Raw genomic sequence first — 17,372 nt, forward strand, 5'->3', positions numbered from 1 at the left:
TCCATCAGATGAAGATATGGTTAACATAAGGAAATGCAATATAGCCTTAGACATTTATTGTGTAGGCAGTATCCAAAGCTCAGTAAAAAACACCTTTGTGAAGAGAGTGTAGAAATCTATTGTTCAAAAATCCACTTTATTGTCCACAGTACAGAAAAACTGAAGATTTTCAAGAGGTTTTCAGAAAAGAAGGCTGAAGGTCTGTCACATTACAAGAATACTAAAAAGATCTAAGTTCTTCTAAAAAGGAGAAGTACATGCGAAGGGCAACAATATACTAAACAGCCTAGGTTACCTAACACACTCTCTCCGCCATTGCAATAGGTGACGCTTTCATACAAGAGATCTTTTCTGTGTCTCCCTTCTCTACTTCAAGGACACCTCCAGTAGCCCATGCCACATTACAGGCTAGGTAGGAGGATAAATCAGCTATTCCCATCCTGATATTTCTAATCCATAGATAGTACACAATGCCCAAATAGACCATTCAAAAGAAAACTATAAAAATATCCACCATATGACCTGTTTTGGTCTCTTTTTGAACCAAAGTGGCTATAGTGATAGCACTGTGACTCCTACATTACATAAATTTCCTGAAGTTTAAAAAAAAAGCTGTTAGCTGTAGTACTGATATTAATAGCCTTGCTCTATCAGTCATCTCTCAGCCACCCTGCGCAGTCAGCAATAACCACGCAAGCTTCAAACGTGAATCAAGGCTGACATCCCGTGGACATATCTTGTAACTGATTCGTTTGGTTCTTTCCAACCTGACTTTTTAAAAACTGAAACGCCATATTGAAATTTTACTCCAGACCTTCAGGACCCTTCTGAAAAACATTTGAAAATATTCAGTTGTTCAATAAGATTCATAAGACAAAAATAAATCAGCTGAAAACTCACATTATGTATAAAATTACTTGTTTTCTTAAGAGTCTCTAACAAGTCGGATGTTTTGTAGCACTACACACAAGCATTTAACAAGTTAAGAATCCTGCAAGCTTAAAAAAATTAGAGAATCTAGTCCCACCTCTATAATCGTTACAGTTAATATATGATAATAGCAAAAGCAAAGTAGAACAATGTTTTGACATTAAAGCTTTGTGGTAGGTAAACTAATTCAGGAATGGACATCTATTTTCTGTATTTCCACATAACCCTTTTTACAAGCAATACAAAGTGTAAGCATGGTATTAGATTCAAGTAGTAGTGATTATTTTGAAACTACAGTATTAATACAAACTTCTAGCCATCGAATTTCAACCTAACACCAAGGGAAGTAACTTTTTGTGGAACTAGAATACACAACACGTGTAAAATTACCACTTACACATCAAAAAAATAAGTTCACTTTCTATGTCTCTTGCTTCGTTTATTTCAAAAACGTCAATACTATCACAGAGAAGTCGATTTTGATTAGGGGAACTATTATTAAATCTAACAGAGAGATAGGTAAGCTATGCATATGTTTGCAAAATACTGTAAAACAGATAAGTTTACATTATTCTGCTTCAATGACATCAGCTATTATGATTTTGTCCATGCATGTTTCCTAAACCATGTCTTCACTACAAAAATATGTTATTCTGCACTGAATGTGTCACACAGCTCTGGTGAACACTCAAGCATTTAAAAACCCAGCCTCCTCCTCTCAGCTTCATGCTGCAGACTGTACTCCCTCACTCCTGCAGAGTATTTTATGGCTGGCTTAGATGCTTAAGCAACCTTGTAAGTCATCCGTAGTTGGAACCAGGTCTGTACTTCAGAAAGCCACTAGCCATTTTTGTCTCCACTCCTGGGAAAACATTGCTCTCAGCTTAAATGGACTTCAGCCCTCCGAGTTCAGGAGGCCTTTATACAGCAGCTGCCGGTAGTAGCCAAGCCGGTGGCACTCAGGAGAGTAGTTGGTTGGGCGCAGAGGCGCTGCAGCACTTTCAGCCCTACGTACCAGCTCAGCGTCAATCAAACGCTGGCAATCAAACGCTGCCCCAGAAAAGGCGCAGCCACCGAGCCCAGCAGGGCCAAGCCGAGGCCGACACGGCCCGCGCGTCCCGGCAGCACGGCCAGCCCCACCGCGGGCCCGCCTACTCGGTTCGCTCGGTAGCTCCACCGCAATTCAGCTCCCACCGAGCGTCATTTTAGCACCCACGTATCTTATATTGCCTTCTTAACCACATTCTGCTAAAAAGTATAATTCTGCAGCCTTGGTGTTGCCCATATTTAAGTATAAAGATGATTAAACACTGCCTACTGCCATCAGTTATACCTGTGCAATGACATTCAATAATAATTGCATGTCTTTAAGCTCTTAGCTCACCTAACCATCCTACAGACTGCCTCAGCTAATGTGTGCCTATACATAAAAACCTATCTATGGACTGTGCTACAGGAGCACCAAAAGGAAAGAGCTGTTTGAACACCATAAAAATTAATAGATAAGATTTCACCCTAACACAAGGCCACAAAAATGCTGTTTACATTCTACAAGTTTTCATTTAGAAATCATACAGTAGTTTGCATTGGAAGGGACCTTTAGAAGTCCCCTAGTCCAACCCCCCTGCAGTGCAAAGGGATACCTTCAACCAGATCAGGTTGTTCAAAGCTCCATCCAACCTCCGTCAAATGTTTCCAAGCATGATACATCTACCACCCCTCTGGACAATCTGGTCCAGTGCTTCATCATCTCCACTGCAAAGAACATCTTCTTATAGCTAATCTAACCTCTTCTAGTCTAAAACCATTATCCCTTGTCCCATTCCAATAAGCCCTGCTAAAAAGTCTATGCCCATTTTCCTCATAGGTTCTCTTCAAGTACTGGAAGGCCACCATGAGGTCTCCCTTGAGCCTGCTCTTCTCCAGACTGAACAACCTCAACTCTCTCAGCCTTTAAACATATACTTACACATACCTTTTTAAAAGCTTTGAATAAGGTAGAAGTTTGCTAGTTTATGAGTGTGAAGACCTGCCCCTGCCTCCACTAGCACAGCATTTCACCACAAGCAAATGCTGCGTAATAGGGCTGATGTTTCACTGAGGGATCTCCGAGGGGCTTGTGAAGAGCTGGAGATACTCACTGGCATTGAGATGCCTCCCAGCATTCATGATAACCTGTAAATAATGGCACCAGTTCTGTCAGGAGCAGCAGAACAGCTGCATCCCCAGAGGAGGGGGAACCGGGAGTCCCAAAGGGGACAGCAGAGCTGGGCTTCTAATCCCACTGCCCACAGCAAGGGACATGGGCTGGGAACAGCCCCAGCCCAGGGTATCACACACCAATATAGGATAGGACAGGTCAGTATGGGACACCAGCACACCCAGACAAGGCTGTGGCACAGCCAGTGACCCACCTGCCCTCGCACCACTATGGGTAAGGTTGATGGCCTCAGGCTGAGCTGAAATGGAGCCCTCATGTCCCAGGGGGTAGGGGTGTCAGTGAGAGCTGAGGATGGTCAGGATCACTAAAGGCTTTGAGAGCTAGTTTACAAGCACAATTACTGCTCTGAGCTCAGAGGCTAATGTGTATCACAAACAGTTTAAAATTAGGTCAAAAGATCAAATTCAAACATTTATGCAAGTTTAGAATTATATTGACAACAATGGTTGTAAGATAAATGCGTGCCTCTTTATAACACTATAAATAATCCCCTCTCTGAAAGAGAAAATCTGTTCCCAGCATGAAAGGATCACAACTTTAGAACTCTATAGAACATGACTTTTCCTACCAAAACTCTGTCATTTGCTAGTATGGTGTACCATATACAACATGCTTTAACTACCTGATTATATTTCCAGCAGTTATTCCACTTAAAATTATTGGAAAATATCTTCTCAAAATGTGCTAGGTGAGATTACTGCATCTGCTATTTATTGCACCTTCCTTAAAAATATATGAGTTTCTACTCCTTAAAAATGTAATTACTGTATTTTAAAAAGAGTTTTGTATTGCTAATTACAGTTATCAACATGAAAATCAGGCAGCTGGAAGAAGATAATTATGCAAAGTGTACTGTACAATAAGAAGTACACTTCTTACTACAGACAATATTACACTAATCTTTCTTAAAATTTAAGCAATGAAGCATATGCTTTTATATTTTTCATATTAATGCTGTTAAAAACTAATATCTTCTTAAGGGTGAACAAGGCTTGCCAGGAAAAACTGGAGTGACAGGAGAAAGAGGTATTGGAGAACCTGGTTCTAAGGTACATTGTTAATAGAGGAATTATTTAATCTATTTATTCACTTGGATTATTAATTTATTTTTCCTGAGTATGCTTTCTGAAGCCACATAAAAACAGGTTTAGAAATAAATTTTAGGTTCTTAGTATTTTGAATTTTTAACACAGACTTTCAATGACCTCCAGATATGGCAGCATTTTAAATACCCCTGTTCTGTAAAAAATAGTAAGACTTATGGTGACTGGAAACTACCACCTGCCTGGCTCACGCTCAGGTCATCATTACACATAGCTCACCTACAGCTCTGTGCAGAAAACCATCCAGAACATTCAACAGCTGCCAGAACTGGTAGCCCCAAGTGTAAGCTACACTGTAGCAAGAGAGGTAAAAAAAAAGCCCTGAACAGGCAGGTTATTGTGCTGCTCCCTCCCTCTCCACACAGAATATGGCGGAAACAGCAGCTACATCCTCACACCTTCGTACAAGAAACAAGCTGTGCTGGTGAACAGAAAGAACAGTTGAGTTGCTAAGAGGAGAGGAAGCTGTAACCAGATTATTTTAGTGCTGAAGTGCCCAAAATGGTAACCAGTGCCTATGTCATTAACAGCCAGATTAACATAGAATAGGGGAATCAATGAAAAAGTACTTTTGTGACAGTGGAAAGGCACAAGGTTGTCCTGGTTTTGCTCTTCTTTGTTAGGGATTTGTGACAGGGGCTGGAAAAGAAAATAAATTATTCAATTTCTCTGTTTAATTTCACAAAATACAGTAATGCTGATAGAACCCATTTAACCCCAAATTCAACTAAAACCACGTCAGGCTCCTGAATCTTACATAATAGGGTCATGGTAATTCCACTGACATTAACTGATTTGCATTGATATTCATCAGTAAGATGTCAGTCATTGTGTCAGTCAGTTATATCTGATATTTCCTTCAAATGCTGCCACTTAATGAAATGTTTGCATTATTTTTTAAGAATAAGATGAATCATTAACAGCTAATAATTTTAATTGCATAGATAAAATGTACACTTCAAAACAATTGGATAGTACCACGTAATGAGAACTGTCTTTATAAAAAAAGACAAGACTTCATATGCATAAATGTTTTCTACAAATATATTTAAAGTTAAAAAAAAAATAAATAGATTTCCTTAATTCAGAGAAGGAATAGTACTGAGTCTGCATTTAATAGAAGAACTTACTTTTTACGCAGAATACTGCTTAATACAGATAAATACAACAAGTGCATCAAATTGTGGCCTATGTGCTCTCTGGGTCACAAGACAGGGAGGTGGTTCAGTTACATACCTTTCCTAAGAACATCACAGGTACATTTCATCTATTTTTTTTTCAGTAAACTCTCTTCTGTTTTTATTAGCTAGCCAAGATCCAGTTAAAACACATCCACAGATTTCTATGAGTGAATATACCAATAACTGGCATTACTGTGTTGGGCTAGTTCATGTCTAAAATGGTCCTTCCAATGTGTTTCTCTTCTGAAAGCCAAGTCTTAATTTTAAAATGCATTTTAATATTTTCATCTTCCTTAGTTAACTATTTAAACTTAGTCAACTATTTAAACTTATGTTTAAAACAATAAAAAGCACAGTTTATTGTCTGCCACTGTGATACTGCTTTTTACATTTATGTCTGCCTGTATATGTTGCATTTCCTGTTATTTAATATACTTTAAAACTTATTTCTAATAAAACATCTTTGGTTTTACTGCCAGGACAGAAAATGGATAATGGTACATTATGAGACTAAAAGCTTACCTCACAGCTAAATGACATTCACTGTGTCATGTGCTTCTGATAACATAACCGGATTTCTGCCACAGCCCTTAGCAAGGCCAAACATCTTGGATTATGCACTCGCTGATCATTTTAAGTTGGATTTGTGTTGTTTGGTTGGTTGGTTGGTTTTTTTCCCCTGAGCAAATGGTAACTTCGAGCGTATCAACAAAAAGCGGAGTTAGGCCTCAACTTAAACACCCTCCCTGCCTTGTGCCCTCAGAACGCTCAGCGCCTCTGCTCAGGGGCCAGAGAGAGTTCGGGGCACCTCCCGCCGCTTTCTTTCATCCCGCTTGTGTCCATTTCCAGATGGGTGCGAGGGCTCCTCGCCTACCCAGGGACAAGCTTTAGGGGAAGAACTACCAGACGCCAAGCTTTTTTCTTATGAGTCTTATTTGGAGTAGTATTTTTTTTAATTTGAAAGTGGTAGGGCACTGCAATTAAAATGTGGATACAGTTTTCAACTCGTTCCAAATCAAAAATTACACACCTCACCTAGTTTAAAATAAACCCAAAACCACCAAACAAACAATCAGCGCCGCAAATCCGCAGAGCTCAAAGCTGCATTACACAGAATGCCAAGGCTCCTCAGGATTTATGTTTCACCCCCTCAGCCGAGCCGGGGGAGGAGCCAGGATGGGCGCGAATGCGCGCGCGCTCCCCGCGTGCGGCGCCGCAGCCAATCCCGGCGGCCGCAGAGCACGAGACTCCACCCACACTCCCCCCCCACGCCGTTGCCAAGGCGTCGCGCGGACTCGTCGGGACGGGTGGCGGCCATGAGCGGGATGCTGGACGTGTTGTGGGAGGACAGGGATGTCCGCTTCGACATCTCCCCACAGTGAGTGTCCGTGTCCCGACCCCGCCCTGCCCTCACAGCGGCGCTCTCGGGCCCGCCCGGCGCCGACAGGCGGCTGGCTGAGCGTTGCCTCCGCAGGCTGAGGCCGAGCACCGGTACGGGCGCGGTGCACGGCGGGAGCGCCCCCGCGTGTGCCGGGAGCGCCCCGGTGTGGCGGCGGCGGAGCAAGAGCTACTTCGTTTGGCGGGACGGGGCGGTCAGTGCTTGCTGGGTGGGGTCCACGCACCCTTACCAGTCTATAAAAAGGAAATAAAACAAAAGATGGGCACTGGAGGACTGAGGGAAGGGTGTGTACTTTTCCCAGCTGAGCTGTTCTAGCGCTGAGAATCTGAAGGTGTGTGTCTGCGGGGACGGTGGCGCTCATGGTTAGCAGCACTTGGCAAACGGGGCGGCGGCTGTGCAGTATTTCACGAAAGTCGTGTCTTAATAATACGTTTTGTTTCTGTCATGCCATACGTGGAGAGTTTTGGCTGCTTTTGACAATACGACTAAAGTACAGCAAAAATTCACATCGCATTGGTTGTTATGTAAGTGGTTAGATCAGTTAAATAAAGCAAAATAATAATACAAACAAATAAATAGAAGACCTCACAAAAAACCAAACAAACAAAAAGCCAGGCCACACCCTTTGTGAAAAATTTAGCACATATTTCACATATTCTTATACATCTGATATTTCCTTTGCTGCCATCTCTTTTTTCCTGAGCCTAGCTCCACTCCTTATGACCTGAATTTACATCAAGAGGCAATAAACTCTGTCCCCTAAAAATTACATGAATGCAAGTGGGTTTTTTTTTTGCTTTTTCCTCCAATTTCCACACACTTTGTCCTTATTTTTGGGTATAGTTTTCATGGTCACACTTGCTGCATAATTATTTATTTATTTATTGTTATAATTTAATAATAAACATATTTATATTTTTGATCTATGAGATGTAGTGATAATTGCAGGTATGTAAAGTTGATTTGTATGTATGTGTGCATGTGTGGATTTTTCATTGCATGATGTACTAAGCAGAAAACAGAGGAAAGCAAAGCAGGGAAATAAAAATGGCCTTATTCTTGGAAGATAAATCAAATTGTTTTGCCTTTTTTTAGACAAATGAAAATGAGACCTGGAGAGGTCCTTATAGACTGCTTAGAGTCTGTTGAAGATACCAAAGGAAACAATGGAGACAGAGGTAACTGCATACTCAGGGACATTGTAAACTTTCTACTCTTTAACCTGTGTAGGTTTATGAAAGCCCTGTCAGGTTCCCATTGAACTCTGTATCAGTGCTCTGTTGCACAGAAGAGATCCTGCCTGTTTCTCAGATCTGCCTTGGAATGTTTTCTTAAAGTTGTAGGAAGGTGATTCTTGTCTCAGAATTTGCTTAGAATTGAAAGCCTTGTAGGAATAAACATTTATAAACAGTGTGGTGCTGTTCTGCTGTAATCCTCTTTAACGCTTAGCTTGTCCCACCCTGTTTTTAACTGAATCTGAAGTAAGGAATTAACTTACTGAAGTAAGGAATACGTAGTGGGCAGGGGCTGAAGCTGCCAGCATGCTGAGATGACCCTTCAAGGGGGTTGGATGTGCTGCTCTCCAGGGTCCAGAATGGAATAAATTTGCATATGGCAAAGGGGTGAGGTTTTTCATGAACACTGCTGTGATAGTTAAGTCACTGCCTTCCCCTTCTCCTCCCCAGAGCAGTTCTGCACTAATTGTGTCCACATTTTTACTACAAGCATCTGTATTGGAATCAATAACTGTTCTTGGTTTGATTTTGAGGAATGCTGGTATATATTAGAAGCTGTTTAATTTGTTCCTTGTTGGATTTTCTCTGCTAGCATTTTAAGCATTTAAGTGTATAGTGGTTTAGTGATTTTTCTGGTGGGAGGTCCTGTGCTTTTCTTCTTTTTCCTGTCAAGCGGAAGGAATATCCTGCTGTTTCTGAATATTTCATTTAATGGAATGTATTTAGATTAAAAATAGCTACACTTTTATCTCCAGGCAGACTGCTTGTGACAAATTTGCGGATCATTTGGCGCTCACTGTCATTGCCCAGAGTCAACCTCTGTAAGTATTACCTTTTGTTTCCTTCGTGGTGGCTTGCTACTCCTTCACAAAGTATTGATTTCAGTAGAGAATGCTGAAGTATAGCTGTGTTGCTCTGGAAGGTCTGAAATACACTGTTACTAATTAATCTCTTTATGATATAGGAACTGAGATGATAATTCATAGCAAAATAGTAATATTCAGTATTCTATGTTAATTTCTCAGAAAAGAAGTTGAAGAGTTCTTGAGACATATTTTTCATTTGGCCGATATGGGATTCATCGGCCAAATGAAAAATTACTTGTAGCTCTGTAGCTCTTGTTGCCACCTGTTTATTCATACTCTGCGTTTCTCTATTTATTCCCCTCAAGTACCTGCCTTTCCAGTTGTTGTATTGTAAACTCTGGATAAGTTTCTCATTTTAACTATATGAGTTAAAACTGTTCGAGCAGTGAGGGTTTTGCTCGTATTTAATTTCATGTGCTGAAACAGGGGCAGGATGCAGTTCCTTTGTACACAAATTATTTCCAGTGCTCAGTGTGCAGTCCCCTTCTGTGGAAATATTTCTTGGATTGGATAGTACACTGAGCAGCCAGAATTGGTCCTGATTTGAGAAGAGCACTTGACCGAAGAACCTTCCAAAATCCTTTCTAGCTCAAATTAGTCTTCAGGATTGTGATGAGGACCCAGACTGTTAACCACAAAATGTAATTCTCACACATAGCATCCAAAGCTGCACTAAAAAATTCAGTAATATACTTTGTAATTTTGACTGTTATTTTTCTTGTTCTCAAAACAATGTTTTTTTCTCCCTTGACTTTTAAGCTGTCGGTTACAACTGCGTTATAAATATAACTACAAGAACTGCCAACTCAGTAAGTTCCAAAAAATACTTTTAAAAATAAAAAAAGAAGCTGTAATTAGTTGCTTATACTTACTGCACTATATCAACAACAATAATCTGAAACTTTACTTGCAAGAACAGTAAAGAATAGTAATGAAAGTTTTGTTTTAAAAGTGGACAGCTCCCAAATACATAGCCTGAATGGTATTGCATGCACCTGTGAGGCTATTTGTTTGACCTGCCACAAAGAACTAGCAGGAAGATCAGGTAGATTTCCTGGGCAACCATATGATAACAGAACCAAAAATACAGTTTCAGTCATGATATTGCAAATGTAGAGCAGGCAGCCTGCATTAGTTTTACTGTCGATGGAACTGCTAGCTAGTCAAAAAGAAAAATAAATTCAGTTGAAGAGAGCAGTAGATTAGAATCTACTGGTAATCCTGGTAGAATCAGGATTACACCTCCATAAACACTGTTTAAAACAATAATTTAGACAATATCTGAAGATTATTTATTATTTGTACAATCAAGTTACCAAACTGACAAAACGTAAAATGTCATTTTTTTCCTTACAGAAATTACGAGGGCAGACAGAAGCTCTGTATATATTGACTAAATGTAACAATACTCGCTTTGAGTTCATATTTACCAATGTTGTTCCTGGAAGTCCCAGACTCTTCACTTCAGTTATTGCTGTGCACAGGTAGTGTACATAAAAGAGTGTTTGATCAAGGACTCAGATATGGGGGATTACAACTGCTGATAGACATAGTATATGACTGTCCATATTCAACATTCAGAAAACTTTCCCTAAAGAGAACAATGGAAGGAAGGGGGAGAATGATCACAAATTTTAGTAGATAGCTGCACATAATGAAAATTAATGTGTATTTTACTAGTTATTGATCAAAATTTATATGGTTTTGTGTATAAACTATTTGAACAAATAAGAGTATAAAGGAGCTAATTTCAGTGGGCATTTTCTAGTTACAATATCTGTCTGCAATAAATTTCCTGTTATTTCAGACCATGTAAAGGAAATGAAGAGTTAAATCCTGGTCAGAACTCTTCACTGACTGCAAAACACTGTATGCTTCCCACCTAAAGACAAGTCATCTGAATGAATGTGTGCATATTACATTACCATGGGTGTCTATTTAAGAGCTGTGGTATACTGACATATATATTGCATGTTTGTGATTTGATTGACACTGGAAAATAAAGGATTGTTAATGTCCATGCTATGTATATCATGGCACCCAGAGAACTTAATGCTTTGCAATAGAGGCTGGGTGATGACTGTCTTAAGGAAAAGGAGGAAGTAGTATAGATATGAACACTACAGGAGATCAAAAAGTCATTAAAAACCTGTCTTAACTTTAAAGATCATTTCATTAATGAAAGCTGGAATATACTTAATTATGTTGAAAAAGTTTTAATAATACTCTCACTTTTGTGCAATGTGGTGATAAGAAAAGCTGAAAGTATACATTTCATATCTGTACTGAAACAAAAGGTAACGATAGTAGAAAACCAGAACTATGTATGAACTAATACGTATTTTGTATTTTTTGCAGAGCTTATGAAACTTCCAAAATGTATCGTGATCTGAAGCTGAGAAGTGCATTGATCCAAAACAAGCAATTGAGATTGTTACCACAAGAACAAATATATGATAAAGTCAATGGAGTTTGGAATTTATCAAGTGATCAGGTATAGTGAAGAATCAGAATACGTTGACTACAGAGAAGTTAAAATGTTTAGGCTTTTATCTAGCAATTGTACTCCTGTAGTTTTGTAACCTCCAAGGAATTACCCTTAATGCTGTTCATCAGCTGATGTGTGCAGAGAAACTGATTCCATATATTTGCTAGTCATTACAACAAAATTTCCTTTTGGTAATCTGAAGTCTACATGACCTGGCTAATATACAAGGAACTAGATATACAGTTTTTATTGAAAAGATATATTTAGGAGTCTGAAGCTCTGTATGATACTGAAAGAAGATCATGTTTCTGAAGTGCTCTGCTGAATACTTGTGTGTTTACATGCAGCTTTGGTTAAACAGTAGTAAGATTATATCGTCTTTTGATTAATGAAAATTGAAAATATTGGAAGGGATTCTGTGTCTTAAAAAACAACTTTAAGATTAAAATAGAAAACATTTATTATTTTACAGGGCACTAGTTGCAAGCATTTCCTGGAGCAGTGAAACAAAACAGGAGCTGATATTTCTGTCTGTGCAATTTTAGTCCAGAATAGAAATTTGATCCACTCTGACAAGCTAAAAAGTTCTTTCCTCTACATTCCCTTGGCACACATCTCCTCAATTACCTAAGTTTAACCCACATGCCTTTATACTTACGCTTTATGCCAATTGCAGATCTGTACAGTTAATAACGCTCAGATGCTTCATGTATTCCCATCAGCTTGGCTGGGCTGTGACTTGATCCAGCTTTGCTGCAGTAGTAGGTACTCACAGCTATTTTCATTACTCAGATTCACATAGCCTTTAAAGATAGGATCCTGCTTCTTTGCAATCATAGAAACATTTCAACTGGGTTTGGTAGGGAAGAATCAGGCTTTTAGTGAATAAAATATGAAGCTGTATCTTACTTGTATGTAAATGGATAGCAGTAGTCATCATATTTGGGGGAAAAAAGTCTGTCCTTAAAGCTATTCTAACATTATTTTTCTTTAATAGGGAAATTTGGGAACATTTTTTATTACTAATGTGAGAATAGTTTGGCATGCAAATATGAATGAAAGCTTTAATGTCAGCATACCATATCTGCAAATTGTAAGTATCTTACAACAACCATTTTCAAAATGAAACAGCATATGTTCAAGTCTTTGGTTAAAACTCACAGGTTACCAAAATTGTATTTCATATCTCTCATTCAGAGAGGAACTTAGTTTTTCCAGCATCATCCACAGGGTATATTTTCTTTTCTGTCCAGATTAGTTAGGGGATTTCCTGGGCAGGTACAGGTGTTGAAAATGGCTTGTATTTCAAACTTTTTAATATTTACTCTGATGCTTCATGCCACCTACATACACTGGAATTAATAATCTGTGAACCTGATGTTCAGAAATTTACTGTTACCACTTCTAATAAAACACTTTTCCCTGAGGTTTCAGGGGTTCAGATTTGTAATGGTAAATGGGAGGGAATGCTGGTAGCCAAGCTTCCAGAACCAGTAATTGTAGTTATTACACTGTAAAAAAACAAACTGAAATGAGATTTTTATCCAGTAATTACAAAATTTTTAACAGCATTATACTTCTTTTTCATTAGCGTTCAATAAAAATGAGAGACTCAAAGTTTGGCTTGGCACTTGTGATAGAGAGTTCTCAGCAGGTAAGAAGCTTTTTCTGTTGATTACATTTTTATTATACATATATACAATATTTCTCTAATTTTGAAATGTCATGGGTCTACTTTTAAGTGACATAGAGCATTTCTTCTGTGTGGCCTTTTGAAAACTTTAAGAAAGTTCTCTTTGCATTGCTTTAAGTATATGTTGTGGTCAATATGGCTGTTGGGAATTACAGTTTCTCTAAGCAAAGCAACAATAGGCCAGCATGACTAGCTTATAACTGTCAAATACACTGTCTTCTGACAGATTATCTTTGGGATCAAATTAATTCTGTACTTAATTAAGACCACTCTTTTAAATCTTTTTAATTGTCTCTGTGTATCTGAAAGCTTTTTTAATAACAGCATCAAGATCTAACAGACTCAACATTTGCTGAGTGGCTGGGAATAAATCATTAATATCACTTCTGAATTTGTCCCACCCTTGTTTTACGTGTGGCTTTCTGTATAAGGAGTTTGTTCCCCTTTTATATAATGGGCTAATGGTTAAAAGCTTATCTATCTCATGGAGAAGCATTGTCATTGTTTTATTTCACCCATGATTCAAGTTTTCTCAGCAAGCTGAAAATTGCTATCATTTAACTGGAAATCACTATTATGGAGAAAAAATTGTTTAAAAAGTAAGACTAATAAACAGATGTTGTCTTTTTTCTCTGTTATATAGAGTGGAGGATATGTACTTGGTTTTAAAATAGACCCTGTAGAGAAACTACAGGAAGCAGTGAAGGAGATTAATTCACTTCACAAAGTTTATTCAGCTAATCCTATATTTGGAGTGGATTATGAAATGGAAGAAAAGGTACTCCATTTATTTACTTTAAATTAGATACAATACTGTGTTAACAATAATAAAAATAAATAAACATACTAGATATGTGAATTTACTTACTACAGTGTTATAATTTGCAGCCTCAACCCCTTGAAGACCTAACAGTGGAGCAGGTTCCAGATGATGTGGAAATAGAAGCTGATGAACATACAGATGCTTTTGTGGTAAGCGGCTCCACAAAAAACCAGAAAAATAGAATCATTCTTGTTTGGTTATTCAGATTTAAGCAATGTACAGCTGTATTCCTCTGTTAAAGATAAGCTGCAACTGTACTTTCTATATTTAAAACACATCTCCATGCCTTTTATTAAACATCCTGATTATTACAGGAATTTATTCTGTATATGAGTTTTTAATTTAAGAACAAACTATTATTCAAATATCATTCAAAAGAAATAGTAGTAGATATTTAAAAGAATAGTTGTATGTAGTTTCTCAACACATTAAAATCGGGAGTGGCTTGAAAATCAGCAGTACAATATATTCAGATACATTACTGAAACAATAATTTGCCTTCTCTTAAAGTAGACTAATAGATGGTGATATCTATATGCTCAACATTCATCTAAGATTGAAACTTGCAACATTTTTAGAAAGGCAGCAATAATTTTACATTTTACATTTTATTATGTCTCCCAGTATTTTGGGAAAATTTATTTAAAATGCATTAGGTTGCTTGATTGACCCTCTTCCAACAGATTTCCAACCTTATCGTGCAACCCAGTAGCACTTGGTTCCATGACTGACTGCAAGGGTAGATGGCACATGTTTTCAAGTGTTAGCCTTGATGCATTGACCAATCCCTGAAATTTGATAAATTAACAGGCCTAGCATGAGTGTTATTTCCACTCCTTTTAATTTTCCAGCCTCTTACTAACACAGATAAGCTATTGTTTTTTCCTTTCCCTCTTTCCTTGCTTTTTGGCTTCTTTTTATTTTTGCACATTTTTATTCAGTCTTCAGCATATTTCAAGACATACCTTCCCCTTAAATGGAGATCTTTTTGCTTTCTTGGTACCTTTATCACCTGAACTAAATAACTGTGCTTTGTATATTCTCAAGCAAAAACTGGAAGCTGAAAATGGTTAGAAGTTTGTTGCTGTAGAGGCACAGGTTGCCCAGGACCCAAGGAGCAGCTACACACCAACATTCCACAATACTTGATGCTGCAGGAAAGTGCTTTCTTTGCTGCCCCTCACCAGTCCACAGGGGCAGCTGAAGCAAGACTGGGCTCTTTTTGGTAAATAAGATCTAGAACCTGCTGGTCCGGAGATTTCTAGAGTGTGGATATTTTCAGAGATCTGATATCCCTAAAAGTTTGAGCCTGAATTTCCACCCACACAGAATAGGAAAGATGGTATGTCTTTCCCACATCTCTGTTTATGGAGTTGTTCTATTACTCTACGTTCTTTTCTTACATTGAGTATGATGCCAACTCAATTTTGATGTTATACATTTTAAGCTAGTTTTTGATGTTGAACAGTAAAAGCTGCTGCTCATGAGGCAAAAAAATGCCAAGATGCTGTCAGTTTGTCATCATATTAATATTCCCTATAAAGTGTTTGTCAGTGTAACAAATGTAATACAAAAATGTTGCCATTTAAAAAGTCTTCCTTTATTATGATGGAAATTTCAAAAGTTGGTATTTGAAATGAAAAATACCATAATCTAGTGGTATCTAATCTATAATCCAAAACAGAAAATCCTGTTAGTACCGTTTTGTAAATTATTTTAACTTAGAAGTAAAACCCATGTAGACTGGATTCTTGTGGAAGACCTACTCAATACAGTTTTGACCCCAAGGAATTATTAGCAGATGTGGTTTTTAGACTTGTTTTCACAGTTCTCTTTTGTTTTCCTTTGCAGGCTTACTTTGCTGATGAAAACAAGGTAAGGAGATACTTTTTCATACTATCAAATTCCTGTTGATAAAATGGGATAATGAAATTAAAAAGTGCCTTCTGCTTTATTTTATTTTCTCTCATATGTCATGTATTCAAAAAGCAACATGATCGGGAGCCTGTTTTTTCAGAAGAACTGGGACTTGCAATAGAGAAGCTGAAGGATGGATTCACACTCCAGGGACTCTGGGAAGTAATGACCTGATTTAGATTGGCACATGTTTGTTTCCTAAGCAGGGAAAAACTCTCTGTTCTTGCTGGATTTAGATCTGTAGAAGATAATTTAGAGATATCGGAGTAGCAGAGAAAGAACATGCCAAAGCTAAAGAGCAGGCAAATATTATATAATAAGCCCTCAGGCTATGACATAAAAGAAGGGTTACTCAAAAACCTTGTATGCTTAAGAGCTGAGCATTGCCTGTGTTGCTGTCTGAGCAGTGGGAGGAGAGCCACTCTGAGGCAGACGGGGCTGCTGCGGGAAGCGCTGCCCCCTGCAGGCCCTCGGTCACGTCAGACTGGGAGCGCCTGGGAGTCCCTCCACACCACCTCCAAATGGCAGGGCAGTGCCATTTGACACACTTGTAACCTCCGCTGTTTTCAGGATTGGCCTCTTTCGCCCTCCCCTGACAACACAAATTCGGCCGTGGTGTTTCAGACACCATTTTATAGCAGGTAGCCACCATTATTTTTTATAACTTCATGGCTTCTTTGTTTATGTATTGCCCTTTGCCTGCCAGGAGCAGGCACTGCTTGCCATTTTACACAGCACTATGTCAGAAAAAGAAGCCTTCTCTTTTTCTGAACATGGAGACCACTGCCTGAGACAGGGCAGTGTGAAGTATGCAGTTTGATGCTCAATTTCAAGTATTCATGTATTTATACACAGTGATATACTTTCCCATAATGATTATGTTTGAGTTACATTTCCATAACTTGTTTAATGATTTGCAACACAGAAATACCATCATACAGGGAACATTTTGTATGTAGGCATATTGGCTGTGTTATTGATAGCTTTAAGCAAAAGCAATTCTGTTTCAAATAATAGCTTTCATGTCTCATAATTTTGCTAAATGTTCAGCATGTATTATTCAAAGTTTTAATTGTAATCCAGATATCTTCATACAGTTGTTTGTTTGTTTGTTTGTTTTTGCCAGAGCACTTTTTAAAGCGATGATCTAGAAAACAGGGCACATGCAAATAGCTTCTGTGTGTGAGTCATTAGACCTTTCATGATGTTATGTGTTATAGAGAAATGAGTCATTTATTGTTTAAAGGAAGACACAGCTGTTACGTTTTCTAGTGAGATAAAACCTCTGTGCTGTTTTCTATAAATGGAAAAAGTCAAATGAGCTGTCCTCTCAGCTGTTGTTTCAGCAGCTGACTGTTAAAGTAACTGTGGTGCAAATGTAATACTGGTGTTTGTAGAAAATCTTTCAAAGTATATACTTTAATGAAATACAACCTATATTGAAAAGCAGTCATTACTTCAATAAACTTTGATAATATTATATGTTGTTGTAAATCTTGCATTCAAGTAGTTGTAT

General features: G+C 38.2%; 1 protein-coding gene across 1 annotated transcript; it reads left to right on the forward strand.

Annotated features, from left to right (window-relative positions):
• Positions 1-6,683: 6,683 nt before the first annotated feature.
• Positions 6,684-17,350, forward strand: BBS5 (Bardet-Biedl syndrome 5). The gene is made up of 12 exons (XM_059853067.1): positions 6,684-6,813; positions 7,930-8,012; positions 8,825-8,890; positions 9,695-9,744; positions 10,292-10,419; positions 11,294-11,429; positions 12,421-12,516; positions 13,015-13,077; positions 13,760-13,894; positions 14,005-14,088; positions 15,791-15,814; positions 15,929-17,350. The coding sequence occupies exons 1-12, from the start codon at positions 6,752-6,754 to the stop codon at positions 16,028-16,030; spliced, it is 1,029 nt and encodes a 342-aa protein (XP_059709050.1). The 5' UTR covers positions 6,684-6,751; the 3' UTR covers positions 16,031-17,350.
• Positions 17,351-17,372: the final 22 nt, after the last annotated feature.

This window comes from Haemorhous mexicanus, chromosome 8 (genome assembly GCF_027477595.1).
Source record: "Haemorhous mexicanus isolate bHaeMex1 chromosome 8, bHaeMex1.pri, whole genome shotgun sequence".
NCBI lineage: Eukaryota > Metazoa > Chordata > Aves > Passeriformes > Fringillidae > Haemorhous > Haemorhous mexicanus.